The following is a 20,497-nucleotide window of genomic DNA, read 5'->3' as shown; positions in this document are numbered from 1 at the left end:
AACGAAAATCTTTCATATCATTTAAAACTTGCGCAACAGCGCAGTATTGTACATTCAACTACCAAAAGAAAATTACAAGGGCATAAAAGCCTATCAACAGCCTACCCTATTCAACATGACGGTCACCATCATCATCGCCGTCATCATCGCCATCATCATCGCCATCATCATCATCGCCATCATCATCGCCATCGCCACCATCATCACCAGCTGGCTGTTCATCGGATAACTCGACAGTAACTGGTGGATCGAGGACCGCTTTAAGGCGCTGGCACCAGTCGTCTTTCTTCAAGGATTCCACAACCAGATCCATGATAGGCAAGGAAAGGTTGTCATACGAGTTTTCAGCTTGCGCAAGCGCAGCATCAGCACGATCAGTCACCGAGCAATGGCTTACATCAAATTCTTGCCCTAGTATCTGCTCAACGTGACTGGCACATTCTAAGTAACCACCTCGGTGACCCACCGCACGCGCCGCATCCGTAAGACCAGCAACGGCGCGGTCTAGCTCACCAGCATTCAAGATGGAGTTGGCAACCTTCAACAAAAGAAAAGCGTTGAGGATAACCCTTAACAAGATAGAAGTATAAAAAGTACTCACCAGCACTACTCCACGAGTGCGCATCCATTCAGCTTCTGAGACAAGCGTATCAACGATGCCTTGAGCCTCGGAGTAGTTGGTTTGGGCCACATTCAGCGCAGCAGTGCTAACAGCACGCGCCTCCTCAGCCGTAGCAGCCTTAACCCTCTCAGCCTCCAGGTCGATTTCCAACGACTCACATCTGTCGATTTGCTCGTTCAAGCGACGTTTGAGCTCCGCAATCTCAACGTCCTTGGCATGGAGATCTCTGTCCTTGTTAGACAGCTGCACCTTGACCTCAGACAACTCAACCTGGAGACCGACAAAACAACTTAGGCTGGTTCGTTAAAAATATAGCCACAATAAAGGAAAACAAATAAGACTAACCTCCACCTGTTGCTTAGCAGCCTTCTCTCCCTGCGCCTCCTCTACCTTCGAGGTCAAATCAGCAACTTTAGCCTCAAGATCAACTATCTTCTGTCGAGCCGCATAGGCGCGCTCGTTGTCTTGGGCACAAATACGTTTAAACTCGGCCTTCTCTTTGGCCAGTTGCTCTTCAACATTATGAAGTTTCTTTTGCAGGCCCTCGCGGCCCCATGCTTCGGCCTTCTTATCAGCTTCAAATTTGGCTCTCTCCTCACCAAGAGCAGCCTTGGACTTTTCAAACTCAGCAATACGTTTTAACGAGCGCTCACGATAAGCCTCCCAATCGGCGCGCTCTCTAACCATCGTTCGCCATTCACGGACTATCTGGTGGTTGGCAGCACAAGCGTTGGCCTCTCCAAGTATAAAGGTGCGATATAACATTTCATGGGGTTTCGCCCTTTGCCGGTTAACTTCCGCAGGGGTAAACGAATTCAAGAACCACTCGCGGCAAGGGGCAAATTCATGAAATGTATCTTTCTGCTTTAAGCTCCAAGGGGCCTGATGAGGAGCATCGCCGCGTTCTTCTTCATTATAAGTCTTATAATAGATATCGCCGACGGTATCCTTCGCCCCGATCACGTTCGGGTTAAAACCCCCTGCACCACCAGAGCTCGCGCTGCTTGAAGCATGTCGACCCGCACCCTTAGAAGTAATGGCAGGAGCGGAGTGGGTAGGGTTTGTAACCTCAGGGCCTTGAACATTAACAGGCTGCTCCATGGCCTTCTTTTTTTCCAACTCCTCAAGGGCCCTCTTCTTCGCCGCTTCGGCCACCCTCTCCTCCTCCGCCTTCCTTTTCCTCTCCTCCTCTTTCTTTTTCTCCTCCTCCTCCTTCCTCTTCCTCTCTTCTTCATCCTTCTTCTTCTTCTCGGCAACCCTCTTCTTCTCTTCCTCTCTCTTCCGACCCTCCTCCACCTTTCGCTGTGCCTCAGCAGCCTTCGCGGCATCCTGAGCAGCAGTGTCAGTGGACTTGATGGTAATCTTGGGCCTCTTCGCCGCAGCCTCACTGAACGTGACACCCTTCTCAGGGGTCTTCTTCTTGATTTCTGAAAAAAATAAAGCAAGTGCATTTAAGTAAAGAGAAAAGTATTAAGAAGAGAAGCGAAGAACATACCAGGAGAAAATTTGTATAATGAGCGCAGCTTGCTCGTTTTCCCAACCGCGGGAATCACAACAGATGTAGGGGCGGAAGCCACACCAGTCGTGGCTTCGCTCCTACCCCTCTTCCGCCCAATAAGCTGGGCACCAGCATCTTCTTCTTCAGCTTCGTCATCTTCAGGAAAAGATGGAGTCGCGCCAGCTTCAGGGTTTCGAGAACCCGCGCTCCCAGAGCTTTTCGACCCACCAGCACCAGTTTTCCCCTTAGCTACACGTGACAAGCCTTCAAATGAGTCACTGATGATCACATAATCATCTAAGTCACGTTGACGAAGGCGAAGAGTACCTTTGACAGCAGCAGTTGTCGCGCGACTAGGGCCAGTGCCCTTGCTGGTCACTTCAGGCTCCACCTTCTTCTTCTTCTTCACAGGTTTCTTTTTCTTCTCCTCAGGGTCAATCCCCAGGTCGCGCAACACACCTGCAAAGATTTTAGACCAGGAACTTAGCTCTCCGCTGGAAGAACCTACTGACTCCTCGCTGGAAAGATAGAGAGTCTCTTTCCCAGCAAGAGTCACAGAGCGCAAAGGACGAGGTTTAGGGTATTGCGCACCATCAGTAGCGGTGGGCGGCGAAGCGAAGGCATCAGCAGCTGGAAACATGAAATTGCCTTTAATCTGGTCATACCAGCTTTCCTCGTCATCGCGCAATGGGCGAACGCCCATGGAGCCACCAAATGTCGAGAAGGCAGCTTGATAGAGTTGCGCTTCTAAACATGCACTTAAGAAGTTAGTAGCAATTAAAGCAGATCAACTGAAAAAACAACAAAGAGGAAACTAACCTTGATCGCCGATCTTCAAAACCGGAACCTCCCTGCTGCTAGGTGACCACTGGTCACTCATCTTAGCAGCAACCAACACATTTTCCCCAAACACCCGATTTGGGGTCGGGGTTAGCTGCTGGTACCACCGAGCAGTTTTTGGAATGGGAAGATCTTCCTTCGGTATGGCCTCGGTCCAGTCCCTAAAAGGCATGGCAACCGGCAAAACCTCTTCCCTGATAAAGAAGAACTTAGGTTTCCAGTCATGGAAACTCTTCGGTGGGTTCAGTAAAATCTTCTTCGCCGCACCACGGCTCGCAAAAGAAAAGAACCCCATTGTCCTCTGCAACTGGTAGAAAGCACGAAACTTATCTACAGATGGCTCAATGCCATGAGAATGGCACAAGAACTCGAAGTGCCTTACCCTCACCATCCCGGGTGGGCTCATCTGCGATATATGAAAGTTGTAGTGATGAAGGATACTGCCCATAAAGTTGGTCGCCGGCAGTCGGAAATTGCCCTGAAGGAAGAAGTCCTCGTATAAAGTGATGTAACCGGGTGGTGCATCAGCCGCGGTCTGGCCCTGAGCCGGATACCGGGCATCCCACTCCGGTGGGAATCGGAAACTACGAACGATTTGTTCGAAGAGACCCAAGTCCCATTTAAGGACAGGAACTGGTCCTTCCTCAATAACAGCAACCTCCTGATGTTCTTCACTCATCTTTTCAGAAAGATCTGGAAAAAACTCGAAGAAAAGTTTGAAGATTTGAAGATATGAAGAACACTTTGAAGATTCAAAGAGTTCTGAGAGGAAAGTAGAGAAGAAACGAAGAGAAGTGAGAATCTCTCACCTTCTCTTCGGATATATATACCCATCGCATTTAATGCGATGGGTAACCGTGCCGCGTTCGCCGCTAGGCTAACCAACAGAAGGTTGCCACGACAAGCGGAAAACCAGGGGTGACGGTTACCACGCGCGCGTGGGCCTCACTCTCCTGACATGAAGTGCAACCGCCGCAGGCGGCATGATGACACCCGTGCCAGGGGTCAACTCAAACGTCGCTCTCAGCGACTTATCTCACCAACCCGTCAGAAGTTCAAATTTCGAAGTTTCCCGCCATAAAAGTTGCAAGTAACTTCATGCAGAAGTTACATGAACCGCGCCAGCTACATATCACCTCCAATAAACCCGCGCGCCTGATCAGACAAACGCCAAATCCCTAAAGACCTGCATTGGTACTTGCGCAATTGAAAACAACATTTTCCACCTGCGCCACACCAATCAGGATCAAAAGAACATTTCCCCTATTACACTTATTTCTCCTAATTTTATTAAGTCCAGAGCTCCAACCACTTGCGTTGCGCATGGTGCAGCACTGGACTGGGGGGACTTGAAGGGGTATGGTCCCAAAAAGTCGCGCAAACCTCCGTCCAGGTTGTGCGAGGAACCATACTCCTTATTTCAGAAAACTTATTTACCGTATCCACGCGCGACTTACACGCGTTGTAGTTTGTCCCGCGCGAGGCACGGCTCACAAGAGGCCCAGATATCAGCACTTAGCATGAAACAACGGAACAAATGAGCATGCTAACCCCGCGCGGGTTAGTTTGTTGCCCAACAAGAGCCACTCAGTAGGGAAGTGCACGGCTACCTACAGTGGTACATAAGGTACAAGTGGCAGTAAAAGGAGCCAATGAGCGTCTAGCAGGCTCTGGTCAATCGTGCGCCACGATCGCCTGACGAGAAGTACACAAGGACGCCTACGTGGCACCAATCAGAGGACGGAGACAACTGTCCCACGATCTCCACTTGTCTGCTGATGACAGAAGGACAACAAGGCCGACAACAATGACACGTGGCTCCAATCAAGGTGCGCCAGCACCGACGAGCATCTAGAAGCCACTAAGCAGTCGACGCCAGTGAGACAAAGAGCATATCCGTTTTGTTGTCCGCTTCTGGCCCAAGGCCCATCAGCCCATAACCCCTTACACCTCTCCGGCTATAAATAGGGACCTCATCCCACAGGTTAAACATTCTATTCCCTCAGCTCTCACTCTTTACACTTTACTTACTCTCAAAGCAGTCGCTTATTCTCACGCCGGAGCCCGGTTAAGAGGGAAACCCCCACATTCCCCTCTTAACGAGTAACGGTGTTCTGTTTTGCAGGTTAGATCACCAAGTCGGAGCTCAAATATCCTTAAGAAGATTAACCCTCATGAAAGGAACATAAACCAATCTAATTAACTCCCTAATTAGATCACTGTTTCTTCAAATATAGATGCTTGTATGTAGATATAGTGGTTGGGATCAAAAGTAATTTGGATAGGAAACTCTATCGTACTCGTATCGTCTTCAATCGAAATCGAAATATCAGAAATCGTCGCACCGAACACTCAAAGCAGGCTGTTGATCGATCAGGCTCCTAGCCGATCGAACAGCCCAGCCGATCGAACAGCCCAGCCGATCGGACGGACTGTCCGATCGAGCAGGCTGTCCCATCGGGATGCCTGGCCGATCGGCCAGCTCTTTCCCCTTTTGGAAGCCTATAAATAGGCCTGTCATTGTCATTCTTTCCACTTTCAGAAACCCTCTGACCGACCAGCTCGTGTTCTTCACTATTTCTCAGATTTCTCTCAATCCCGGTAAGATTTCATCCTAAATCTTGTACGTTTTTTTATCTATGCACACTCCTACACCTTTCTATCTTTCAAATCTTGGTTTCTAACCGTGAAATCATCAAGATCTAAGTATTCTAGGATGATGTCATCATGGTGTTCTTCAAGAACTTCATGTTTTGGCCTCAATCCACCAAGAATCACTTGGATCTAGCCGATTTCCACAGAAACAAACTAAGATCTATCACAGATCTGAACATTTACATGGTGTGGAGGATTGAAAGAAGGATTTCCAACTTTCTTTCAATTCTTTTACACTCAATGCCTTCAAACCGATAGAAACGGAGCTTGAGCCAACTGATGTGTGTAAAATGCAACATATAAATTACATCAAACAAGGCATAAAACTAACCCTTTTTAAGTACTAATGTTGGAAAAAGAGTGTTTTTGTCTTCCTTTTGTATTTTCAGGATGAAATGAGCTCAGATTCACAAAAGAAGCAAAAAGACAGCTAATTCTAACATAAATATAAGAAAAGGAGCAAAAGTAGATTGCCCGAACCCTCAACGGCATCCTCCCAAGCAAAGAAGAGAAAACAGAAGCCTGAACACGCCCCGTGCTCAGCCAGCACGGGGCCGTGCCCAAGAAGCAGCAGAAAAGACAAACCTGTAGAAGCTTCTATTGCCCACCACGGGGCAGTGTCCAGTGAGCACGGGGGCGTGTCGAAAGTACTGCAGGCGCATTAATTGTAATTGCGAATTACAATTAATGAGGAGAGAGATTGTCAGACGGGCACGGGGCCGTGCCCAGCGGACACGGGGCCGTGCCCAGCCTTCTGTTCAGCCTATAAATAGGAGTGCTTGGCCTCATTTCAACTCATCCCTTGGCACACCACCTCTCTCACACTTCATCCACCACCCACCACCACCATAACACCATCATCCACCACCATCATCCATTGTCCATCGTAGAGTGTGTGAGTCGTCTCGGGATCCAAGATTGATCGTAAGAGTTCTTGACAATCAAGGCCATGTTTGCCTAAGTCTCTTACATCACTTGGTGAAGACAAGTGTTTAGTATAATACTTTTTATTTTTAATCTTTTGCACTTTTTATTTGGTTTTGTATTAATGACTTTAATAACTAGTTACTTATGTTGAAGGTGATCTTTCCTTATCATTTGTCCGTGGTGTCTTGGCATTATTCTACTGTCTATATAAAATAAAAGATTTTCACCATTCATATCTCCACGGTCTATATGGAGGTATGTTGGCTACCTGGTCGGGGGTTAAGGGAACGGTTTGGTAAGGGTCTTGCCCTTGTTCAGTGTTTAGAGGTCCTGCAAGGGACCTGGGTCAAATTTAGTAGGATCTCCTTCAATGCCCATAGGTATTGGATGGCGGGGATCCAAACTCTTTGACCCCCTCATAAGTTAACTACTATTAATACTATAACCCGGCTATTTAGGACTGTATCCCTGCTGACTCAGACTACTTAGTCGAGGGTAACGTCACCGCCAAAAGCGGGGCCTACCATAATTTGCATTAATAACTTAATTCATTATCTTCCAATAATCCAACCTTTTAGGATTGTATCCTTGCTTACTCAAACTACTGGGTTGAGGGTAACGTCGCCTTCAAAAGAGGGGCCTACTACAATAACTAAGATAATCTCTTAAACAAGTACAAAAGTGCGAAAATAATCAAAGGTTATACTAATACACGAGTCGGATCCAAGTGATTCATCTTGTCTATCTGTTTTTATTTTAGTTTTATTTTTCAGCATTTAGTTAGTTTTTATTTTCTTAGTTTAAAAACCTTTTCTAACATTTTGATTTGATTAGACGTTGAGGATAAACCGGTACTAAAAGCTCTTGTGTAACACCTCGAATTTTTGCGTCCAATAATGTGTTAACACGTGTCATTTGTTTACACGTGGCATTAATATTGAATAAAGGATTAATTTTGACAAACCTTGAAAGTATATAAATTCGAGGGTTATAAATGTCAACAAGGGTAAATATACTGTATAGTAACCCTAAATAATGCTTGTACCTTCAAACGAATAAATCATAGATCGTACGGAGGCGAAACGCGAAAGAAAGTGAGAGATTACGAGCTACAGGGGTTAACTGTGTCAACATGTTTAATTATACCTCTGAGTGACCCTTTAACGTTCCCAAGGCTTCGTAACAGTATTATACGCTCACCAGAATATACTGTATAAACTCCGCGAAGTTCCGTCTTAAAATGAGAGAGTTATACTCGAATTCGTATGAGAAAGGTTAAAAGCGTCAACAGTGAAAGTTAAGGCTTTCCAAATAATTAATAAACTAGCCGGGGACTTAACAACGCGGGTAAATAACACGAGGCCCCTATCGGTAAATAACCGAGGGCCAAACCGCAAAGTTACCCCTTCAAACCCGAAAGGTCAGGTAAATCATTACGAAAGATTTCGTTATTAATTACCAGGATTTCGTAATCATTTCAAAAGATTTAAAATTTCTGAAAACCAGGCCTCTCGCGACCCGCTTGATGGTTATGGTTAAGTTGAGGCGTGCCGCGAGCTTCCTAAGATACGCGCCTGATATTCAAATCTTAGGCGACCCGCATTATAAACGCATGGAACTCCCATGCGGGCCGCATTAGACGCCCAGATGCAGAAAGTTGTAACATCTTGCCTTTTGGAGCCTTTGAACGACCAAACAACCAATTAATGGAGCATGGGTGCCCCCTACTCGACCCATATCACTTAGGGACACCTGCCCATGATCCATGATCAAATGTAGACTGAGTTGTGATGATCTTGAGGTCTTGTGAACACTATAAATAAGCACATTTGGTTCATAAGTTCACCAGACTTCAAACTCTTCTATCTGATCATTCCAAAGGCCCTCTAGCATTCTCTACTGCTCTCTAAGCAAGTTACCACTTCTGTAAGTCATTCATAACCATTTTGGTCATACATTTCCATAGTTATAGCTTATAAACACAACCGTCATAACTAACGGTTGTCATTACAATAACTTGCAAATGGTTCAGTCTTATGACGGATCAAAAGTAGTTTTGAGTAGGTAATTATGTGGGTATTAAACCTCTAAAAGGGTTCCCCCTGATCACCACTCTAACTATGTCAAATATCGAGTCAAACGTGCGGTTAAAAAGTCAACAGAAAGCTATTTTAGCGATTTATGCATAATCTGTAATGTACATACTAAGAAACCTGTTTTGACACTCATGAAACATGATATTAAGTAAATAAACTTGTTCGCGCTCGTTTGAATCGATCATTTGCTATATTGACCCGGTTCGGAGCCGAATGTCGCAAAAGTTTGACTTTTGCTTTGACTTCAGTTCTGACCCGTTTTAGTGAGGTATAGACATACCTTAGGACTCTCTTAGGACCAGGTTACATGATGGTATAAACCTCTGTGATCGGTTCATGAGTTATCCGAGTCTTTTACGCATTTTCGTTAATCGCCTAAAAGTTGACCGTAACGCCATTTTGAAAATAAAACGAGTATTTCGGACACGTGAACGGACCAGAACCTTGCTTATTAAATTATAAGCATGTCCTTAAAGTTTCACGTCAATCCGAGGTCTAGAATGAGAGTTATGCTAAATGGCGCAATTAAAGTAAACTTTTGTAATAAACGGCGCGATTAGCATGACGCCTATCTAAACCAAGATTTCGTCACCAAAACTTTTACCCACTGTATTAAAATAATATTTTGGGAATTTTAAAGATTTTTAATAATTTTTACCTCGCTCATAACCTGCGGTTATGGCTACGGTTCGGTAAATACCGAATATGCCCTTTTCGGCCAAAACATGAGTTCTACAAGGTCTTTTGACCCGATTCCAGTTGCTACTGATTTTAAATAATAAATAAAGTATTTTAGACTTTATAAACTGTTCGGGGAACTCAGATTTCCTGTAGAACTCGAAAAGCCCTTTTAAAATCTTTAAAATGACCGAAAAGTCCCTACGGGGCATAATATTAACTTAAACTCGTTACGGGCATCACGGAAGGTATCCTACTGATACCACAACCTCTTTAAGGCATATTGACTTAGGAAATAAGCGTACGACTCTCATGGTTAACCGTTTCGCCTATTGCGCACACGGTTCGGCTTATGAAACTAGTTTTCATAAATTAACCGATACGGGTCAAATTATATTATTTGGACCCCAAAATCCAGAGTGTGAACCATAAACCCATATAAAACAAGTCTCTGAACTTGTTGGGTCAGAATCACACTCCATTCTCGGTTTTCGCCTTTTCACGCGATTAAACCATATTCACATATCGGAACCAACCTGTCTAGGCTACGGCCATTATAACGACTCGTTAGGATCCTAAGAGGTTAATTAAAACCTTCGTTCCAGATTAGGAGCCCCAGTAAAAGCTATCGGTGATTTAATCCAAATTAAGGAAATATACTTGCAAAGGTAAATACTTTAACTTATTTCCCCTATATGGGCTTGGGTTACGATATATTAATACCGCTTGATTGAGCATTATATTCTTCCATCGCTTAGGTGGTTAACTAAATAACATGATCGGCTCATTTAAACAGTTTTGTTTCTTAAAAGCCTTTGGGGGGTTTAATGACCGTTGTCCCGGATATCCTTGGCATCATTTTACGAAATGGCCACGACCATCGACATCCCGGTGTAGGCGTACACCCGGTATATATTGTCGACATTAAATTAAAAGACGTAGCCGTTGGTTTTTATACTACGGTTTTACGCAATGTGGTGTGTCTATAAATATTTAACCCGGCACGACACGGGCTACTGAACGCATAAAAGAACATGTAAAACGTTCACAAGATTTTATTATAATTTTCCCAAGTTATAAAAGAGTTTGTGCCTTGTGCATTCAAATCAATTTTAATAAACATTTTCAAATGTGTCAGTTGAACGTATTTACCAGTGTAAACTGACGTATTTTCCCCAAAAAGATTAAGTGCAGGTACTATACGAAATGGGCTGGTATAGGCGTCCTAAGCATCGTACATAGTCTCGCAAACTCGATGCTGCATCTGAATGAACAATATTTATTACTTTTTGATCCGCTGTGGATATATTCAACTTCTGTAATACATTTGATATTACAACCAAAGGTTGAAGTTTATATATTTATCTTAAGCTTCCGCTGTGCATTATATAATTGTGTGGTTTGACTATATTGTTGCCAACATCGTCACGGTAATCCCCCACCGGGCCCACCGGTGAGACACGTGGAAATTGGGGTGTGACATCTTGTGTCCTTGGACGACCTCGGTATCTTACCAACACTATACTACGCTCACGATGGGTGCACTTGCCCATATGTGTGTTTAGTGTTAGTAAGTATCGTGTTTTATAAATTTAAAACTTGGCTAAAGGTGTAAAAAAGGGCTTAATTATATTCTAAAAATATATTACACTACACACGCATCACAACTCACTAATCATTCTAATGGTGTGTGGTTCAAGATTCGGATTCTATCTACGAGGTTCACCGATTTCGGGTTAAACGTTAAACTACTGTTCCGAAACGTTCAACGGCCGGACTTGGGTGATTCCTGTCTGAGCAGGGGAAACAAGTAAGAACGAAGGTGCCATGGTTCAGCTCGTTGTCAAAATACCTCGATATAACGTCAAACAATCAGAACAGCCAAGTGTTAGACGAACAAGCCGACCAGGTCAGAATGCTGACCGATCGAACAGGCTGTTCGAACGAACAGCCCAACCGATCGGACATGTCAGCCGATCGACCAGGCCAGCCGATCGGCTAGCACATGGCCCCACACTTTGACAATTTCATGAAGTATGGTATTGAACGAAGTGATGATTCGATCGAACGACTATTGATAACATTACTCTTCGAATCACGAGATACTATGCTTCAACCCTTAATCAATTTTCAACTCGTTCGACGTATTGGAGTGCCACCCAATCGAACATGCCGTCCGATCAAGTGACATCCCACTGAGGACCCATTCTGAAGTACCTAACCGATCGGTTAAGTCGGCCGATCGAACAGGCCGTTCGATCGATCGACCTGAAAGGTAAGGACACTTCAGTGTTCTAAAATACTACAACAAAAACTTCAAAAGGACATGCCATCATACACAAACACATCCTACTCAAAGGAAGAAACAATCCACTCGAATAGTCCAACCATCGAGCATACCGGCCGATCGAACAGGCTGTCCGAACGGACTGTCTAACCAAACGAACAACCCGTTCTATCGAACCTCCAGTTCGATCGACCAGGCTGTTCGACCCATCAACACTTGTTTCCATTTTACGCGTTACTCATCATTATGCTATCGAACTATTCAGGCTAACCCTACTCTCAAGCGCTCCCTTCAATCCATCAATCAATCGCTGTGAGTATACCCGAACCCCTTTTTGCTTTAGCACTTTTGGGTGTTACATACGTTACTTATCTAAAATCACAATCGAACACACTACTCAATTATTTAAACGTTAACCGTTCTGCATGTATTACGTGACTAAATGAATGCTTGTTGTTATATTTACACGTGGAATGTTGTCTACCTGCCTTAACAACGTAGTACTATAGTTTGGACTCAGCACCCGTTCACACGGGGGTTGTTAAGGACAATTACTTGCATGGATTACGGTGGTAATCATGTATTGCGAACTGTCTCGGACAGTCAACCCGCAGTCATTGGTATCGATAGATCCATGTCGATAATTAACATGCTTCGTTTTCCTCTGTGTACGTGCTGGTTATGCGTAAACTATTTCGAACTCTATATGTTGTATCAAACTTGTATGCTCACCTTTACATTTTATGTATTGACTTTATTTTAACATATGTGACAGGCAATTAGGATGCTCATCTGCTAGGAAGGCAAGCTTAGAATAAACGTCTAGAGCATAGTTGTCTGTAGATCTTGCAGATCGAGTCTCTAGAAGCATTTGAACAATTATATTATTTATATTTGAATCTGAGTTGTCGGAACAGAACATTTGACTAGTTGTTATCTGTAATAATTTGTTTTACTATTTGGGATACGGTATGGGGCATATTAATTAAACTAAATAGTAATGATAGCTGTTGTGGAAACTTCTGGACAATCTGTTTCGCTCAGTGCCATGCCCCGATGATTCCTTCATCGGTTGGGGTGTGACAGATTGGTATCAGAGCCATAACTATAGGGAATTAAGCAAGACACGACCTAGTCCGGGTCGCTGTCTTAGAGACCTAGACTATAGTTAAGAACCAACAGACCAAGCTTATGTGCTATACCCAGCTATTTCTCGCTATCACTGCACTCGAATTTTCAAATAGAATCAAGCGATTTAGTCAGGATTAGGTGTGAAAACCGCAAACTCTCGACTAAATTGCTTGGTCAATGCTTTCCTCATTAATTTCTCAAAAACGAACAAGGAGGATTGTACCAAATCAGGAGTGAAATCCATATTTTGATGAATAATCTCCTTAATTTTGATAAAACAAGGAAGAAGTTGCTAAGCTAGGGGTGAAACCATAACCTTGACAACTTGTTCCGGATTTTATTTTTCTCACCAAAGCCTCGACGGACTCCAACGACCTGAACTCACAAGTATGACCTAGGGAGTACGTGCTGAATGCCCAAGAATCGAGGCAGCAACGTGAACCCGAGAGTCAAAAAGTGACGACAAGTCCACTGCGAATAGTCGAATCGCTTTGGGTAGTCGATGTCTAGTAGCCGCAGACAATCTATTCCTCGATTTTATGTGTTTCGATTCTGAGCTCGCAACTGCCAACTCTGATAACTCGTTGATTTTATGTGTTTTAAGTGTACTTGTCTGTTTACGTGTTTTAATTTTGAGCATTATTCGATTCTCGCTATCACTTCGATCGACACACACGACTCGCATTGCTATTCTATCTCAAGACGCTAACAAGTCGCTGCAATTTTAGATGATATTATGCTATGATACACGATTATACTATACCACTCGACACGCTATATGACTATACCATACTAACTCGATATGTTATTCGCGATCGCTATATTCGAATAACTCGTAAAACTTAGATGCAGTCAGGATACTATATGTGCTACTGTGTGCGGATAGGAGAATTACGTGACATTAACTGCATCTGTGATTAAATGCCTTTGTGCTTATGTGCTTCTGTGATTCTGTGCTCTATGTGCTTCTGTGCTTGTATGATTACGTGAATCTGTGGTTTTGTGCCTATGTGTTTATGTGATTCATGCCTTATTGTGTTCCTGAGCTTTAGTAAGTAGTAGACGTGTGAGGTGAGATTCAATTTGTGGTGTCTGAGACCTACGACGATGTCTGTTGCGAACCATGTCGTCATCTGGACACCGAACCCCTCTTACCCACCAAGAAAAGAGAGACACGCGTCTCGCTGCTATCATCGCCAAGCAAGTGGCAAAAGCTGTAAGCGAGGTGTATGAAAACGTCAGCAAATCGTCTGAGGAGTCGTGAACCGAAGCTCCTAAAGATGCTAACAAGACCGTTTTCAGCTTCAAATAGTTTAAGGCATGCAGACCAAAAGAGTTTACCGGAGAAGATGGCCCTACCGCCATGTTTCAATGGTTTGATTCGGTTGAAGTCACTCTGCGCCAAAGCGGCTGTCTTGAAAATCTCCGTACCCTCAATGCCACCGGTGTCTTCCAGTCCCGAGCTCTAGACTGGTGGACGGCCGAACGAAACGAACGCGGGAATGATACAGCTTATGAGCTGACTTGGGAAGAGCTGAAGGCCATCATGATGGACGAATTATGCCCTCCCCATGAACACCAAAAGCTGGAGGACGAGTTTTGGAACATCAAGCAGAAGGATGGAGACAACGCTGCTTTAACTGCTCGCTTCAAGCAGCTTAGCATTATCTGTCCCGATCAAGTCAAGACGCCAGACATGGCCATCAAGAAGTATATTCGAGCTCTACCTGATTGTGTTACCGACTTTGTTCATGCCGCCAAGACATCATCAATCGAGGAGACTTACTTGCTTGCCGCCGAGATCAATGACAAGCGGGTGAAGTCTGGGTTCTGGGATAAGCCATCCAAGTCTCTGCATCAAGCTACTACTGCACCAACCGCCGACACCACCACTGCTCAACCATCCAAGTCATCACGTCGCAAGAAGAAGCACAACAACAGCAGCTCCAGCAACAAGAACTATGCCGTCACAACAACTGCTGCCCCACTGCAAGCCGTACAGGCTCAGCAGCAGTCGCATCACCGACCAGCTCCAGCGACCAATGCACCGCCAGCAAAGCGTGCTTGCACAGGTCCCCACCCGCTCTGCCCGACATGCTCATATCATCATCCGGCGGGAATCGCCTGTCGTTTCTGCGCACACTGCAATCTCAACGGTCATTTCACTGCTAACTGTCGCTATGGTCCTCGTCAAGCCCCAGTTCAAGCCACTGCTCATCAAGCTCTACTCCCAGCCCCTCAAGGCCAACACGCAGCTCAAGCACCCACGGTCAATGCTCGAGTCTGCTTTGCATGTGGTGACCTTAACCATTTTGCAAATATGTGCCCAAACAGGGTTGTGAAACAAGAGCCCCAGCAGCAGCAGCAGCAGCAGCAACCTCAGCAGCAACAACAAGCAGCCCGTGCCAGAACTTTCAACATCAACGCCTGTCAAGCTCAGGCTGACAACAACGTGGTTAATGGTACGTTCCTTGTGAATGGTATTTATGTATCGTGTTTGTTTGATACTGGAGCCGATAACTGCTTTGTGTCGTTTGAATTCGAGAAGCTCCTCAGTCGTAAGCGTTCTTATCTCCCCTCGTCATTCGAAGTTGAAGTCGCTACAGGAAGAACTGTTGCCGTTAGTTCTATTCTCCGTGATTGTACCCTCGAGATCAACAATCATATCTTCCCTAACTCGGAAGCTTCGACATCATAGTAGGCATGGACTTTCTTCGCAAAAACCATGCTGAAGTTGTGTGTTTTGATAAGATGATTCGATTCTCGCTCGCTAATGGTGATCTATTATGTGTGTACGGTGAAACAGCTTCGAAAGGTTTCAAGCTCATGTCATGCATCCAAGCTAGCAAGTATCTCCGCAAGGAATACAAAGCTTTCTTGGCCAACATTGTAGTAGCAAAGAAGGAAAAGAAAAGGAAGGCCGAAGTCAAAGACGTTCCAGTGGTTCGTGAATTTCCTCAGGTGTTCCCTGATGATCTTTCGGGACTACCGCCAAGTCGTGATATCGACTTTCGTATCGACCTCATTCCTGTAGCTAATCCCGTAGCCAAAGCTCCTTATCAACTCGCTCCATCCGAGATGCGGGAACTTGCGAACCAACTTCAGGAATTACTCGAAAAAAGGCTTTATTCGCCCGAGCACCTCTCCTTGGGGCGCACCAGTCCTTTTCGTTAAAAAGAAGGATGGGTCGTTCAGGATGTGCATCGATTATCGGGAATTGAATAAGTTAACCATCAAGAACCATTACCCTTTGCCTCGAATCGATGACTTATTTGATCAGCTGCAAGGTGCTAAGTGTTTCTCGAAGATCGATCTACGTTCAGGCTATCATCAATTGCGCATTCAAGAGGAAGACGTCCCTAAAACTGCTTTTCGAACTCGATACGGCCATTATGAATTCGTTGTTATGCCTTTTGGTTTAACTAACGCACCCGCAGTTTTCATGGATCTGATGAATCGCGTGTGTAAGGCATTTCTAGACCGTTTCATCATCATGTTCATCGACGATGTCTTGATCTACTCTAAGTCGAAAGCCGAACACGCACAACATCTACGTTTGGTTCTCAAGCTACTCCAGGGGAATCAACTCTACGCCAAGTTCTCCAAGTGCGAATTCTAGCTGGAGGAGGTTCATTTTCTGGGTCACATCGTTAATAGTCAAGGTATTCATGTCGATTCCGCGAAGATTGAAGCAGTTAAGAGCTGGATTACGCCTAAAAACCCGTCTGAAGTTCGTTCTTTTCTCGGACTAGCGGGCTATTATCGGTGATTTATCGAAGGATTCTCTAAGATCGTTGTGCCGCTTACCGCCCTTACTCATAAAGACAAGCCTTTTGTTTGGGGAACCGAACAAGAGTCTGCTTTTCAAACCCTCAAGCATATACTTTGCAATGCTCCTGTTCTCATGTTGCCCGACGGAAACAACGATTTCATTGTCTATTGTGATGCTTCCAACCTTGGTCTTGGTTGTATTCTCATGCAACGGGACAAGGTTATAGCTTACGCATCTCGTCAGCTCAAAATCCACGAGAAGAACTATACAACCCATGATCTCGAGCTAGGCGCAGTTGTTTTTGCATTGAAGATTTGGCGACACTACCTGTATGGTACCAAGTGTACGATCTTCACCGATCACAGGAGTTTACAACACATCCTTAATCAGAAAGAACTTAACATGCGTCAACGCCGATGGGTAGAACTTCTTAACGATTACGACTGTGAGATTCGTTATCACCCAGGCAAGGCAAATGTTGTTGCCGACGCGCTCAGCAGACTGAGTTATTTGCTCAGTATTCGCAATACCCAAGCCCAGCATGATCTCGAAACCCTCATCTGCGAAGCCCAGCATGCTTGTTTTAACGAACGCACCTTGAAGAAAGAGAGGATCTATCACGATGGAGCTCAGCTGGTAAGCAAAGCAAATGGGATTTTCTATTACCTGGACCAAATTTGGATCCCTAAGCGGACCGATTTGCGAAAGATTATAATGGACGAAGCCCACAAATCCCGATATTCTATTCATCCCGGTGCCGATAAAATGAACCAGGACCTTCGTTACAAGTACTGGTGGCCGGGCATGAAACGGGATATCGCTCTTTATGTTGGAAGTTGCCTGACTTGTGCGAGAGTTAAGGCTGAACATCAACGACCTTATGGCTTACTCGAACAACCTCCAATCCCGGTATGGAAGTGGGAGAGTATAGCTATGGATTTCATAACCAAACTTCCGCCCACGCCATCAGGTCACGACAGCATTTGGGTTATAGTTGATCATCTGACCAAATCAGCCCACTTTTTGCCAATACGGGAAGACTACAAGGTAGAACGACTAGCCCGAATCTACGCCGACGAGATCATTTGTAATCATGGTACGCCTCGTGACATCATTTCAGACCGTAACGCTTGGTTTACTTCGCGATTGTGGGAAACGTTTCAAGTAGCTCTTGGTACGTCTCTTAACCTGAGTACCACATTCCATCCCCAAATCGACGGACAGACTAAAAGAACGATCCATACTCTTGAAGACATGCTCCGCGCGTGTGTCATAGACTTCGGTGGTAGTTGGAATAAATACCTACCGTTAGTCGAATTCTCGTATAACAATAGCTATCATGCCAGCATACAAATGGCACCATTCGAGGCCTTGTATGGAAGAAGATGTCGTTCACCTATTGTGTGGCACGAGATCGGTCATTCGCAACTAACTGGTCCCGAGCTACTACAAGAGACGACTGACAAAATCCTCCAGATTCGAGACAACTTGTCGAAAGCCCGGGATAGGCAGAAAAGTTACGCCGATAGAAGACGCAAACCCCTTGAATTTGACGTTGGCGACTACATACTCCTAAAGGTATCACCTTGGAAGGGTGTGGTCAGATTCGGCAAGAGAGGGAAACTAGTGCCTCGATATGTTGGACCTTTTAAGATTCTAGAAAGGATCGGAAAAGTCACCTACAGACTCGAACTACCGGTGGAACTTAGTAACGTCCACCCAACTTTCCATGTGTCAAATCTAGGGCTGTAAACGAACCGAACGTTCAGCGAACAGTTCGTGAACCGTTCGGCGGGAAGTTCGTTTATGTTCGTTCGTTTAATAATCGAACGAACATGAACAAGAAATTTCGTTCGATTAGTTAAATGAACGAACATGAACAGAGGTCTCGTTCGTTCGATTGTGTTCGTGAACGTTCGGTAAGGTGTTCGTGAACGTGTTCGTGAACATTCGTTGATTTGCGTTCGTTTATGTTTGTATGTTTGTGTTTTAATTGAAGATCTTTGTACTTTCTTATATTTTATTTGTACTTTTTATATTATTAAACTTTTATTTATTTTATTTCCCTAACAATTAAACTAGAAAACCCACTTTCACCTTGTTTATGCATCATTTCCCTTTCATTTCTCATTATTTACATCCACGAATACAATTGGCCTCCGTTCCACAATAAGGGATTCAAGTTCGAGTGCTACTCTCTGGGCCATCTATCTTTATCCTTCGTCGCGTTCGCCAAATCTATTTGTGTTCGTGAACCGTTCGCGAACACGCTCATTTCCTTAATGAACGAACACGAACATAAAATATCGTTCGGTAAGTGTTCATGAACCGTTCGTGAACACCTTTATTCCTTAACGAACGAACACGAACAAGGCCTTGTTCGTGTTCGTTCGGTTCGTTTACAGCACTCAAATCTCCAAAAATGCCTAGCTGATCATGATCTGATTGTACCTCTCGACGACCTTCAAGTTAACGAAACGCTGCATTTTGTAGAAAAGCCTGTCGAAATCATGGATCGCCAAACCAAGCAACTCAGACGCTCGCGCATCCCTATCGTGAAAGTCCGATGGGAAGGCAAACGAGGCGCGGAGTTTACTTGGGAATTCGAAAGCGACATGAAGGCTAAGTACCCGCAGTTTTTTAAATGAAGATCTGAAGCGAGAAATTGGTAAGATCATTCACGGTGCTGTGCAGCTTTCAGCCTAATTTCGGGACGAAATTCCCTAAACAAGGGGAGGCTGTAACACCTCGTGTTACCGAATGTCAGAGTCAAAGTCAAAGTCCAAGTCAAGTTTGACTTCTTTGACTGTAATTAGTCTATTCTATGTTTTATTATTTGTATTATGTGGAGTAAGTGTTATTGATCAAGGAATCGAAGTAATCGAATGTTAATCGACGCGAAACGTTTTACGACTGTGAATAGTAGGAAGTAACAATGCGATAAAGTTAATCAATCAATAATCAAGCTAATCGAATTATATATCGAACTCGAAACTCGAACTATGCGAATTTGGTGTTATATTACGTGTGTGTGTGCCTTGCGTGTTACCTGTGCGTGCTTACTTTATGCTACGTGTGGTGATTAATCGAATCGAAACTCGAAACTCAATCGAACTCAATCGAAATCGAATTATGATGAATGGTAGCGAAAGGATAGTGTGAAATATAGATGCTTGTATGTAGATATAGTGGTTGGGATCAAAAGTAATTTGGATAGGAAACTCTATCGTACTCGTATCGTCTTCAATCGAAATCGAAATATCAGAAATCGTCGCACCGAACACTCAAAGCAGGCTGTTGATCGATCAGGCTCCTAGCCGATCGAACAGCCCAGCCGATCAGACGGACTGTCCGATCGAGCAGGCTGTCCCATCGGGATGCCTGGCCGATCGGCCAGCTCTTTCCCCTTTTGGAAGCCTATAAATAGGCCTGTCATTGTCATTCTTTCCACTTTTAGAAACCCTCTGACCGACCAGCTCGTGTTCTTCACTATTTCTCAGATTTCTCTCAATCCCGGTAAGATTTCATCCTAAATCTTGTACGTTTTTTATCTATGCACACTCCTACACCTTTCTATCTTTCAAATCCTTGTTTCTAACCGTGAAATCATCAAGATCTAAGTATTCTAGGATGATGTCATCATGGTGTTCTTCAAGAACTTCATGTTTTGGCCTCAATCCACCAAGAATCACTTGGATCTAGCCGATTTCCACAGAAACAAACTAATATCTATCACAGATCTGAACATTTACATGGTGTGGAGGATTGAAAGAAGGATTTCCAACTTTCTTTCAATTCTTTTACACTCAATGCCTTCAAACCGATAGAAACGGAGCTTGAGCCAACTGATGTGTGTAAAATGCAACATATAAATTACATCAAACAAGGCATAAAACTAACCCTTTTTAAGTACTAATGTTGGAAAAAGAGTGTTTTTGTCTTCCTTTTGTATTTTCAGGATGAAATGAGCTCAGATTCACAAAAGAAGCAA

At 44.3% G+C, this 20,497-nt stretch overlaps 1 protein-coding gene across 1 annotated transcript; it reads right to left on the bottom strand.

Moving 5' to 3' along the window:
- Positions 1-650: 650 nt before the first annotated feature.
- Positions 651-2,714, bottom strand: LOC110882723 (caldesmon-like). The gene is made up of 6 exons (XM_035982188.1): positions 2,677-2,714; positions 2,118-2,398; positions 1,880-2,049; positions 968-1,834; positions 718-892; positions 651-667 (listed from the first exon to the last, which is right to left on the bottom strand). The coding sequence occupies exons 1-6, from the start codon at positions 2,712-2,714 to the stop codon at positions 651-653; spliced, it is 1,548 nt and encodes a 515-aa protein (XP_035838081.1).
- Between the last annotated feature and the right edge of the window lie 17,783 nt (positions 2,715-20,497).

Source organism: Helianthus annuus, chromosome 13, assembly GCF_002127325.2.
Source record: "Helianthus annuus cultivar XRQ/B chromosome 13, HanXRQr2.0-SUNRISE, whole genome shotgun sequence".
Taxonomy (NCBI): domain Eukaryota; kingdom Viridiplantae; phylum Streptophyta; class Magnoliopsida; order Asterales; family Asteraceae; genus Helianthus; species Helianthus annuus.
The sequence above is the reverse complement of the archived record's forward strand: the minus strand, read 5'-3'. Positions and strand labels throughout refer to the sequence as shown.

Excerpts from the sequence above, each read along its gene's own strand:
- LOC110882723 (XM_035982188.1), bottom strand. The coding sequence starts at position 2,714 with ATGGTGCGCAATACCCTAAACCTCGTCCTTTGCGCTCT. Across the intron at positions 2,399-2,676 it reads AACCTCGTCCTTTGCGCTCT|TGACTCATTTGAAGGCTTGT; the intron begins GTGACTCTTGCT and ends TGTGATCATCAG. Across the intron at positions 1,835-1,879 it reads GAGAGGAAGAGAAGAAGAGG|GAGGAGGAGGAGAAAAAGAA; the intron begins GTTGCCGAGAAG and ends AGGAAGAGGAAG.